The sequence below is a fragment of the Sarcophilus harrisii genome, chromosome 3 (assembly GCF_902635505.1).
Source record: "Sarcophilus harrisii chromosome 3, mSarHar1.11, whole genome shotgun sequence".
NCBI lineage: Eukaryota > Metazoa > Chordata > Mammalia > Dasyuromorphia > Dasyuridae > Sarcophilus > Sarcophilus harrisii.
In genome coordinates, this window is record NC_045428.1 from 361,605,537 (window position 1) to 361,618,345 (window position 12,809).

Below are 12,809 nucleotides of genomic sequence, written 5' to 3' on the forward strand. Positions count from 1 at the left end.
GGAAGGAGCTGCACAAAAAACATTGAGTTGGGGGACCATAGCGGTCATGGAGCTTGTGTGACATTGATAGAGTTTTCAGAGAGAAAATAGCTAACTCCCCTGACTGGTGTGTATCTCTAGAATAGACCTAAAGTGAATGAACACTTGCGAATGGGAGCTAATTTCTCAGTGAAAATTTGAAGTATTTATTCCATTACTTTATTCCCCCCCCCCCACCATATCCTGTTATTTTAGAAAGTTTTTATTTTTTACTTTCATGTTAAAGAACATTAGATCTTGGCCACTGCTAGAGAAGGCAGAAGATTAGATGAGCCAGTTGGGGAGGGTAAATAAGGTACTTTGGTCTCTTAATCAGTATTTTGGGATCTGATTCCTCCCACTTATTTACTAAAATAGTGTTTAGTCAACAAAACTCATGAGAAACCCCATATTCTTTTCAGATATCCTTTAAGAACAGATGCATAGGCAGACAGATAGAGCATTTACTAAGTGTTTACTATGTGTGGAGGCCTGGTTCCAGCAAGATAAGGCAAAAGGTCAGCCAAGACCACAAATCTAAGGGTGGAGACCAAGGTTCTGATTTAGCACTTTGACTTCTCTACATCTTCTCCTTCTGCTCTGCCCTATAATTGCCTAGTCTTTCCTAGAGCTATGCACAATGTCAACAAAAGGTTTTGTCAAAACATTTCCTTCTCCAGGCCTTGGTATTCTCTGCTAAGCAATATTTACTATTAATGTTATGATGTTAAAAAGTCATTTTGAGCTCTTTTAGCAAAAGTATCTGGATGAATATTAAGCTTTGAGATTTTTCTTCCTTGTATTATTTTAGGTTATGGTTTCTAAAAGTGTCTTATTCGTTGAGGTTCAGATTTGTGTCAGCTCCTAGAATATCAGTCAAACCAACAAGGGACGATTTGTTTTTCCAGCTCTATTACTGTAGTTTCAATTTAGTTTCAATTCCATCTTAGACCTTTCCCAAGACATCAATTATCTTTGAGGGGAAGACTTGTTGGTTTGATCCAAGCTGGAATCTACTTAACTTCTTTAGTCTCACCCCCTCCCAAATGAGTGAAATTGTAATCAAGTTTCTAATCAAAATTTCCAACTAGTATTTCTCCTATTTGACAAGCTCAAGAAACTTTTATGTAACATCTATTATGGGTAAGGAAGTATGCTAGTCTCTGCAGAGTTCCTGACCTGAAGAAGTTTACATTCTGCTGGGAGATACTACATGAACTACATACTACACAGACAAATAAGCAAATGCAAAGAATGTACAAAATGATGCAAAGTAATTTCAAGAGGAAATAGTGCTAATGATGAGGAGATTTTTTAAAGCCTGTGTGTGGGAGGTGGTATCTGAACACTGCTTTGAAGAAAATTAGATGTTCAGTAAAACAGGGGTAAGGAAAAGAGTTCATTCCAGGGATGGGGGACCACATGTTCATTGAAGCAAAACATAGAATGTCATCTACAGGCAACAGACCAGTTTGACTAAAAGAGAGAATGATTGAAGATAAATAAGGTCCTCACCACTCTGCTTCTCACCATCTACTTTTCCAGATCATCAATTAACCCCTTCTCATTGTAAAGAGCTTTAGAGTATCTCTGAAATAACTTAGGCCTTCAAAGGATTCTGTTTATACTTCCAACCAAGAATATCTGAAATGTTCAATTGGAGATATCCAAAAATTAAAATCACAGATTCCTAAGTCTACAAAGGTCTTACAGATTCCACTTCACCTGTAGGTAGGATGAACACCCAAACCAGATACATAGAAATCTTTATTACTTTTAACATCTCCAGTGAAGTAGATTCGTGTCTTCCTTGGCCACCATTTCAGTGTATTAAGAATGTCCCCATTAGGAATTTCTTGCATTTCACCCAACGTCTGCTTCTATAGTTAAAATTTTCTTCCATCCTGGTTAATGGATTCAGCTCAATTCAACAAACATTTACTAAATCCTTTTGCCAGGCACTGAAGATGGGGTGGGGGAGTGGGGAATGAATTGATCCCAGTCTTCAAGTAGGTTAAAATCTACTAGAAGGAATTAATTTCCATCCAGATTTTAATTAAAGGCTTGATCATTGTGGATAATCATGGTGACTCTTGTCAGGGTTTATTTTAGACTTAGGCTCTCCATAACAATTGTTCACCAAGTAGTCAATTGACTTAATCAGTTAGTTCTGGTAGTAAATGGGCCCATTTTCTGAAGGTGATAAGATCAAAATGAGTTCAAAATCTAATCATTTGTTCAGCATTTGGTCTGCAAACAGTTGATTAAGTACCTATGGTATGATTTCAGGTTTATTTTCTCTAGGCAAGTAGCATTTGCTTTCTCTTTCCCTCAATGGACCTATATATACGTTACAGACATGACTTTTCCCCCCAAGTCTAATTCTCTGTTCAAACCTGGCTTTGGAACTGGGTCATATTCACGTGTTAACCTGGTGTCTTCCTTCTCTCCCCTATCAGTGTCGACCGTACAGTGCCCTAGCTTCAGTCATTACTCTGTGTGTACTAGTAGTTGCCCAGATACATGTTCTGACCTGACTGCCTCCCTTTCCTGCCTCACACCTTGCACGGAGGGCTGTGAATGTAACGAAGGCTTCGTCCTCAGCACGAGCCAGTGCGTCCCACTGCATAAGTGTGGCTGTGACTTTGACGGCCACTACTATACCATGGGGGAGTTCTTCTGGGCCACCGCCAACTGCACAGTGCAATGCTTGTGCGAGGAGGGCGGGGACATCTATTGCTTTAATAAGACCTGCCGTGAGGGGGAGGTCTGCTCCGTGGAGGATGGCTACCAGGGCTGCTTCCCCAAGAGGGAGACTGTGTGCCTTGTGAGTCAAAACCAGGTGCTACACACCTTTGATGGGGTTGCCTATGCCTTCCCCATGGAGTTCTCCTATACCCTCCTGAAGACATGCCCCGAGAGACCTGAGTACTTGGAAATTGACATCAATAAGAAGAAGCCAGATGCAGGTCCAACCTGGTTAAGAAGCATTCGGATCCAGGTAGCCGATCAGGAGATCAAGATTGGAGGGATTGGTGCATCTGAAATCAGGGTAAGACTCTTACCTCCGAGAGAGCTTAAATAGGCTTACTGTGGTGCCACCCGAGACAGAAGGGCTTGCCAGTCTCTGAAGGTTAATCCAGGGGCACAGAATGAGTGATGAAAAGAATCTGGGTTTGAATCTGGTTTTTTCTTAGTGGTGTGAACTTAGACAAATCAGAATTTTTTGACCCTCAGCTTTCCCATATGAAAAAAGGAGACATTTATATCATCCAAATTTCAAAGCATTATATAAATGAAAGATATTGTATTATATTATATAATGTTATTGTGATATTATATCATATCACATATGATATGATATGATATGATATTATGTTATTTAGTGGTTTCCTGTCTCTGACCATGATTGCCTACACAGGTACCTCCTAGGGAAAAAAAACTGCCCTTTTCAACTTCCAGCCCCTAGTAGACTGCTATCAGGCTGAACTTTCTCAGATGAGGCAGATGGAGGCTGGTCCAACAATAGACATAGGTGGAATTACCTATACCAAAAGATGTGACAACAACTAATAGACTCCACCAGCCTAAAAGTATCTTTTCCAGCAACTTGTCTTGGTATTTCCAGCTTCTTTCTTCTCCTACTTGGTCTGAATTCTCACCATTAAAAACAAGCTTTTGGGTGAACTAAAAGGACCAGAGAATAGCTCTAAGAGAAAACCAATACACTTTTGGCTTTGGACAAATTATATAGCCTCCCCGGGCCTCGGTTTCCTTATCCACAAAATGAGCAGATTAAATTTACTGGTTTCCAAGGATCTTTCTAGAATTAAGATTCTTGTACATAATATTCACAGCTGGTCAGAAGCACACATTACCTGGAAGGAGAGGACCAGGATGTAATTAATGCCTTCCTATGTTCCCTATGTTCCCTAATTGAATTATAGACAATTATCACATGGTAAGGAAGAGAGATCTATGAGGTAATGGAGGATTAGAAAGGTAAGTTTTGTTGAACAAAGTCAAAGCCAAGAAGATGGTGAAAGAAAATGAGGCCCCATCCAAAGGAATGCATCCTGCCTTTGATGGCCGGAAACACCCCCCTAAAGGACCCGAGCGTCTGAGAAGAGCTGGGGGGAAGGCATATGTCTGTTTATAGCTTTTCAGAGGCAGGCCCTTGGTCTAAGGAGGTGGATGATCCAATGCCCTTTCAAAACACCCCACACACCGGGGAAAGTTAGGGGAAGTAGATGTGGCCTCCCGAGAACGGCATCTCCTGGAAAAACAACAGGGTCAAGCTCCCTTCCCTTGAGTTAGCAGCCGGGTGTCTGGAGCAGCCCTAGCACTTAGTAGCCCTGTGACTATAAGTAAATAGCACTTAAGCCTTCTCGGAGCCTCCATTTCCTGCTACGAAAGGGAGATGCTTGCACTCCGTACCCCACGAAGTGGCGGGAGGATGCTCTGTAGAGGCCAAAGAGGCGAGCTCCGGCTGCGGCGCACGTGAGAGGAGGCGGCCGCCGTTTATTATGCGGTATATTGCTGGTATATTGCTTAGTGAATGTCTTTGCGGTGACAGGGATACTTTGTTTCGTTTTTGTTTTCAGTTGAATGGCCAGGAAGTAGAATTACCTTTTTACCATTCTTCGGGGAAGCTGGAGATTTTCCGGAACAAGAACAGCACCACGGTGGAGTCCAAGGGCGTCGTCACCGTCCAGTACTCGGATGTGGGCATGCTGCACATCCGGCTGTCCACCATCTACTTCAACTGCACGGGGGGCCTGTGCGGCTTCTACAACGCCAACGCCACCGACGAGCTCTGCTTCCCCAACGGCAAGTGCACGGACAACGTGGCCGTGTTCCTGGAGAGCTGGACCACCTTCGAGGAGATCTGCAACGGCGAGTGCGGGGACCTGCTCAAGGCCTGCAACAACGACTCGGAGCTGCTGAAATTCTACCGCAGCCGCGCCCGCTGCGGCATCATCAACGACCCGTCCAACAGCTCCTTCCTGGAGTGCCACGGCGTGGTCAACGTCACCGCCTACTACCGGACCTGCCTTTTCCGCCTGTGCCAGAGTGGGGGCAACGAGTCCGAGCTCTGCGACGCGGTGGCCCGCTACGCCGGCGCCTGTAAGAACGCCGAGGTGGAGGTGGGCCCCTGGCGGACCTACGACTTCTGCCGTAAGTCTGGGGAGGGCTGGGAGAGCGTGAGGAGGCAGACAGCAGCCCGGCTGCTCGGCGCTCGCCTCCGCGGAGCCCTCGGCCCTCAGCGGCAGCCTGGTGCTCTGCAGAATAATGTAATGCCATTGGTATTTTTCAATTTACAAAAGCCCCGTGCTCGCATCCTTGGGAGTTATAGATAGGGCAAACATGGTTATTCCTATTTTACAGATGAAACCACTGAGTTCAGAAAAATAATTAAAAACTTTACTGGTTACTTAGCTGGTAGGAACGGAAACCTAGATACATAGATGGATGGAGAGAGGGAGATAGATGGAATTATAGCTAGAAATATGAATATGTCTATAGCTTGTTGTTCAGTTCATGTCTAACTCTTTGTGACCACATTTGGAGTTTTCTTGGCTGAGAGAATGGATTATCTTTGCCATTTCCTTTGCCAGCTCATTTTACAGATGAGGAAACTGAGGCAAAGAGGATTAAGGGACTTGCCCAAGACCACACAGCTAGGATGTGTTGGAGGCCAGGGTGTTCTTGACTTCAGGCTCAGCCCTTTTAATCACCTAGCTGCCATATGTGTAGGTATCTATGTATATGTCACACATGTGTGTATAAATACACATAGACACACACTCAAGAAGTTCCCTCTTGTAGTTTCCCTAAGTCACAGTCTCTCACCCTCTCCATTCACTTGAACATCTCACCTGTTGGGGATCAAGAGAGAGGTGAGATTCTGCAGAGTTGAGAATAGCAAAGGATGTTCACCACAGCTCTAGTGGCCCTGAACCCATTGAGGAAATGAATATGAATCTTCGTTCTAGCTTAGAAGATGTCTCCACTCCTGACAAACACAGAACAAACAAGTCTCCTTTGTTTTACTAGGTGGTGACCAGTCAAGGTGCATCCTGCTTCAGAAAGATAGTGTTGGTCCCCAGGGCAAACAGGAGAGTCGTCATTAAGAGAGCTGTGATTTTTGGCGGGGTTTTTGGTCCCTTGGCTCCTCTTTCCAAAGCTACAGTTGTACCAACAGTAATCAGAGTAAATGTTTAGAAGACAACACCCCAGATTATCTGTAAGGCTGCAGGGAGGAGCAAGGTCCAGAGGGAAGCAAACAGTAGCTGAAGTGCTAATGTACCTAAGCAGGGCCAAGAGGGCAGCAGGAGAGCATGCTATCTGGGCTTTGGCATAATTTGGAATTACTTTTCTTCTCCAAGAGGAGTGTCTCTAAGAGAATGTGGGAGAGAAAGGAAGAGGGAGAGAGAGAAAGAGAAGGAAAGGGAGGGAGGGAGGGAGGGAAAAGGAGGGGGGAGAGAGAAAAAGAGAGTGAGAGAGACAGAAAGAGAGAAACAGTCACAGAGACAAATAGGGGGAGGCTGAAAGGAGGGAAAGAGATTTTTACAGAGCAAATGATAGTTAACTTGGGTCTTGAAAGAAGCCAGGACCTTCAATAGATGAAGAATGGATTAATCGTACTTGCAAAGACAGAAAATCAGGGCAAAACAATAAAAATGAGAGCATAGAAGGAAATTCCATTTGGCCAGGCCACAGGCCATATGTGGTAAAACAATATGAAATGAGACCAGAAAGATAGGGTAGAGGCAAAATGTAGACAGCCTTGAATTCCACAATTAAGAGTTACACTTTGTTAGACAATTGGGAACTACTGAAAAGTTTTGAGTGGAGGAGTGACATCCAAACAGCATGCTATAAAAATGTGTCAAGTAGTAGTATGAAGAATGGATTGGAGAGAATATAAACTAGACACAAGATGACTGCTTAGGAGTCTGTTATATTAACTTAATTGGCTTTGGCAAGGGGAGGGAAAGAATGCTGTAGAAGTTCAGAGGAGGTAAAGGACAGTTAAATGGCTCAATATATAAATGGCTCAGACTTAGAGTCAGGACTACTTGAGTTTGGCTTCAGACTGTGTGACTCCATTTTCCTCAGTTTCCTCATCTGTAAAAAAAAGTAACTCAGAGAAGGAAATGGCAGACCACTCCAATATCTTTGCCAAGTAAACCTCAAATGGGATTATGAAGAATCAGACTTAACTAATCAAACAAAACAACAGAAAAATTGCTTAAGACTTGGCAATTGTTTGAATGTAGGGGATTGCAAGAAAAGGAAAAGTCAAAAGAGACTCTATAGTTATGAGTTTCTGAGATAATTCTTTTAGCAGTTTCTATAGGAAAAGACAACCCAACCCACTTTGACCAGAGTTTCCCTTGTCTCATGTCACTGTCCCAAGTTCCCTTCTACTTACCCTCTAGAATTCTCTTTTGTACCATAGCCCATTGAATTTAGTTCTCATATATTCTATCCACTCCTACATTTCCAACTTTACTTCATTATCTGAATCCAGTTGCCTAATTTCCATGACACATTGAGCCATTCCATTGCATTATTTGTCCTTTGCTTGTTCAATTGTTAGCTCCTAGTGAATGGAGAATGTTTATGACATTGCATGGTACCAAGCAGAGGACTACATATTTTTGCATGTTCTATAAATACTAAACATTACTGACAATTTCCTATTTCTCTCTGTGGTATAGATGCCAAGAATAGCTTTTTACCATCTTGCTTCTATGCAATTTGTAGCAGGATATGGATAGAAACAAACACATTGAACGTGATTCCCTTGGAAGGAAGCTTCAAATTGAGACTATGTTGTGAGGTGTTTAATCTATTCCATGTATATATAGGCAGCCTAGAAAGTACACCAGGATCCAAGGAGTTAATTCCAATCCACTCCTGGAGAGCAAGGATCTAAGAGATTCAGAATGGGCAGCAGCTGCGTATCAGCAACCTAATCGTGTTTGATGATAGAGAGACACAACCATTGTCTTTGTGTTTAGATATTTTTAACCATCGCCGTTGCTGGCACAGACAGGCTGCCCAATTAAGTAATTTCAAAGAGGCATTTTGGGAGCTAGGGGAAGTTTTATTACCCCACGTCTGTGTGTTCCAGACTTGCAGACGGATTCAGACAACACAATAAGTCATAAACTGAGAGTCATTTAAATAAGTCATGTTATTTGCTATCACCATAAACCTGCAGTTGATGTTATAACATTCATAATTCAGACAAATGTGAAAATCCCTCTGTACAGATGTACTTAATCAGCACTGAACTAGCCTTCAACTCAAAAGCCACATGCTATTGGAAGTCAATGGAGGGAAAGCAATGAAGTAGAGATACTCTTCCAGCTAGTAGAAAGGGAACTGCTTCCAGTTCACGGTACAAAGCTATGGCATTGGGACTTGTGGACAAAACTATTATTGCTGTAAAATTTATATCTCTGTAGTGTCCTTCATGTCCTTGGGTTGTAAAACACTTTTAAAAAGAGGCAATAACTATAAGAGTTCAGGAAGGCTTTTTAAAAACATGATCTCACCACCTCTGAAGCAGGGAGGAAACAAGTGTAGAGTCTCAGAGTACAGAGCCACCATGACTTGTAATTCCAGATTTACTCTTGGTGCAACAAGCACTAAGCACATTGGGATAAACAACTAAAAATTCTGCTCAAAATCCACATGAGAGGGAAAGGAAATTCTTTATTATAGTGAGTTCTAGGAAAACAGCTTGGTATAATGGTGGTCAGAGTTCTAGACTTGGAATCAGAATCATGAAGAATTGAATTTGAAATCTACCTGAGACACTTCCTAGAAGTATGATCCCAGGCAAATCATTTAACCACTGCCTGCCTCAGTTTCCACAGTTGTAAAGTGGAGATGATAATAATAGTACCTTTTTTCTAGGATTGTTGTGAAGGTATTTTTTTTTTTGCTTTGCAAACTTTGAAAAGTTATGTAAATGTTAGTTGTTATTATTATTATTAGGCTGAATTTTTGTGCCTTTTAAAATTTGGTATCCTTGTGAAAAAGTCAGATTATTCCATCTAAGATGTAGTCCTTAGTGACAGAAAAAGAGAGAGAGCAACTAATTATAGATAGATGAGTGATTGGTAGATGGAGAAATGTATAATTGATGGATGGAAGAAAGAAAGAGAAAAAAAGAGAAAAGGAAGAAAGGAAGGAAGGAAAGAAGGGAGGAAGGAAGGGAGGGAGGAAGGGAGGAAGGAAGGAAGGGAAGAAGGAAGGAACGAAGGAAGGAAAGAAGGGAGGGAGGGAGGGAGGAAGGAAGGGAGGGAGGGAGGAAGGAAGGAAGGAAGGAAGGAAGGAAGGAAGGAAGGAAGGATTACTAGGTTACTCTGGGGTGAGTCCTTGTTGTGATTACAAGAACTAGAAAAGTCAAAACTTATTTTTTATGACATACTATTCTAGTCTTTGTAAAATCATTTAGACAAATAGGATTCCTGTACTGTAGTATACAGACTAAGATAAAAAATACTTTTATTGATAAAAATATAAAAGGCAAATAACCAATCACTAAGTATATAGTAAGTGCTTGCTTTTTTCTTAGCACTATGCTAGGCACTGAAAACCCCCCAAAGAATCATACCAAAGGGTTTTTGTACCCAGACTGAAACCTAAAAGTTAGAATCTAATTAAGGGAAAAGACAAATACCATCCCAAAAAAGAACAAACAATCCCAGAGAGTACACAATTAAATACAGTAGTATATTGATCATAGGACCATAGACTTAGAGCTGGAAGGGACCTTAAAGCTTATCTAGTCCAACAATCTCATTTTGCAGATGAGCAAACAAAAGGCTCAAAGAGTTCAAATAACTTGCCCACAGTCACCTAAGGGCTAAATGTCAGAGACAGAATATAAGTTCTGAGTTGCTTGCTCTCTGTCACTATATTATGCTGCTGCTCAAGGACTCAAAGGCTTTAAGAAAGCAAAGAGATATCTCTGTTGGGGCTGGAATACATAGAAAGTCTTCATAGAAAAGATCAGATGGGAAAGGGGCATCTGGAATATCAAGCTGAGTGAAGGAATAGAAAAAAATGAATATTAGAAGGTAAGAGCATATGAGCATGGATCCAGTACATCAGAGGGAGTGGTGGGGAGTAAGGGAAGATTAAAATTGTCCATGTATGTGGGGCCAGATTGTGGGGAGAGCGGAGAAATTCCAGGAATTTTAACTTGATATAGTAGACAATAGGGAGTTACTACAGATTCTTGAACATGGGAATGATAGATATGATGAAAGAGATGTAGAAGATGACATGAAAAGATGTTGCACAAATGTCTATAGTGAAATCTTTAAAAAAAAAAAAAAAAAAAAAAAAAAGGAAGAAAAAGCATTCACAATAGGTCCCTTCCCCGATGACTGATTGAGCACTCATATGTTTATTTTGCTATACAAATCAGGCTTTAAAAAAACATGTTTCTGATCCCTGTTCTTTTCTTGAGTCTTCCTTCTCCTTGGTTGCCTTCAGCTCTCGACTGCCCTGAGAACAGCCACTTTGAGGAGTGCATGACATGTACTGAGACCTGTGAGACCCTGGCCATCGGCCCCATTTGTGTGGACAGCTGTGTTGAGGGGTGCCAGTGTGATGAGGGCTATGCCTTTGGGGGTACCCAGTGTGTTCCCCGGAGTGAATGTGGCTGTAACTTTGAGGGGCACCAGCTCTCCACGAATGAGACCTTCTGGGTAGACCTGGACTGTCAGCTCTTCTGCTATTGTAATGGCACAGACAACAGTGTCCACTGTGAGAGCATCCCCTGCAAAGATGATGAATACTGCATGGAGGAGAGTGGCCTCTACTATTGCCAGGCTCGCACAGATGCCTCCTGCATTGTTTCAGGATATGGGCACTATCTGACCTTTGATGGCTACCCCTTTGACTTCCAGAGCAGCTGCCCACTCATCTTGTGCACCACCATAAGTAGACAAAGCACGGACCTGTTTCCTAAATTCACAGTCACAGCCAAGAATGAAGATCGGGACCCATCACTAGCCTTGTGGGTCAAACAGGTGGATGTGACTGTTTTGGGCTACAGTATTGTGATTCACCGGGCCTACAAGCATACAGTGCTGGTAAGTTGATGGTAAGCTAGACCCAAGGAGAGGAGACACAGGAATAAGGGAAGGCTCAACAAACCTGGGAATTATCTTGTCCAATCACCTAATTTTACAAATGACCAAATTGAGGCTTAGGTCTGAGTGAATCAGAAAAAAAGAAAAGAAAAAGTGTATATTGGAGACTGATGAAGAAGTGAGTTAGTTGGATATGAAGGATGGACTATATCATAGTGTCTCTAACACTTGGCAAAAGAATTTGGATTTGATATACTAAGCAATAAAAGGCCAGGGATGGCCTCATTTTGTTGAATTGAATTGAGAAAAATTGAGTAACCTGCCTATTGTACAGTTAGCTAGGGACAAAACGGAATCTGGAACCCAGACTTTCTGAATCATTCCATTACAATATACTGCCGTTGGGGCTGAACTCTACTCAGGCTTGTATGTGTTAAGAATCATTGAATTTCAGAGTTAGATATCTCCGAACATCACTAGTACGACATGTACTGAATAGAAATATCCCTCCTACAGCATTTCTGACAAATGATCAAGTCTAAAAACTTTAAAGAACTTCTATGAAGGGTAACCCATGACTTTCTAAGGCAGCCCATCTGACTTGGAAATAGCTCTGGATGTTAGGATTTTTTCCCCTTGCATTTACAACTGAACACTTACATCTATTTCTTCTCCTCTGGGATAAGAAAGAAATCTAATCCCTTTTCTACACAGCAGTTTAGCAAGTATTTGAAAGCATTGTTTGGGCTCCCTGGAAGCCTTCTCTTATAGTTAAATGTCTTAAAGCATCACACTAGTTCAATTCTAATCCATGTTCTGTTTTATTATTTCCATCCTCTTGTGCTTTCCTCTCCTCCTCCTAGCCAGTCCCCCTCTGCAGATGGGTCATTTTTGCTTCCTCAGCCCCCACAGCATCTTATTCCTTAATTCACTCATTTACCTCCAGTTCATGTGGATTCATTCAGGTGGATAAAAGCTAGTTGTTATTTGTGGCTTAATAGTACAGTATCTCAGAATGTATAATACTCATTAATAAGTAACATGGTATTAATGATGACAGTGAATCTCATCTTCTCTGATGGGAACAGTTTGCTTCTTTAATAGGAACTTCAGTAACTGTATTCATGAAGGTTATATAAGGAAATCACTCATTATCTCTCTTAAAACCTTATTATTTTTATTTAAATATATATTTAGGAAGGTAAAGGAATAAGACATAGCCTCTTTAAATCTAATTTGTAAGCCACAGAGAAGTCTGAGAAGTAGTAGTAGTAGTAGTAGCAGCAGCAGCAGTAGTAGTAGTAATAGTGATAGTAGTACTAGTAATAAGTAATAATAGTGGTAATAGCAATGGGTGTGATGATAATGGTAGTGGTAGTAACCTGGTTTGGTCCACACCTTTGGTTTCACTGGTGTTGGTAGCCACTTGTGAATAGACTCCTTCTGCCTTTTGCAAGTCAGCAACAATCTACAATGTGTAGACTTGAGGAATCTCATAAAGCACTAAAAGGGGGTAAGTGACCCAGACAGTGAGTCAGAGGTAGGACTCAGACTTTCCCGGCTCTCAGGCCAGCCATCTGCCACACCACACTGTTTATTGATGCTGTTGCTGATAGTCACAGATGCTACTATCCAAAGCATATTACATTCATGACCTCACTTAGG

At 41.8% G+C, this 12,809-nt stretch overlaps 1 protein-coding gene across 1 annotated transcript in view; it reads left to right on the plus strand.

The window, feature by feature from the left end:
• Nucleotides 1-12,809, plus strand: part of TECTA (tectorin alpha) — a 77,102-nt gene that overhangs the window by 23,406 nt on the left and 40,887 nt on the right. Inside the window, exons 8-10 of the mRNA XM_031960170.1 lie at nt 2,478-3,070; nt 4,623-5,196; nt 10,543-11,144. Coding sequence (XP_031816030.1) covers nt 2,478-3,070; nt 4,623-5,196; nt 10,543-11,144 — 1,769 coding nt within the window. The remainder of the gene's footprint in view (nt 1-2,477; nt 3,071-4,622; nt 5,197-10,542; nt 11,145-12,809) is intronic.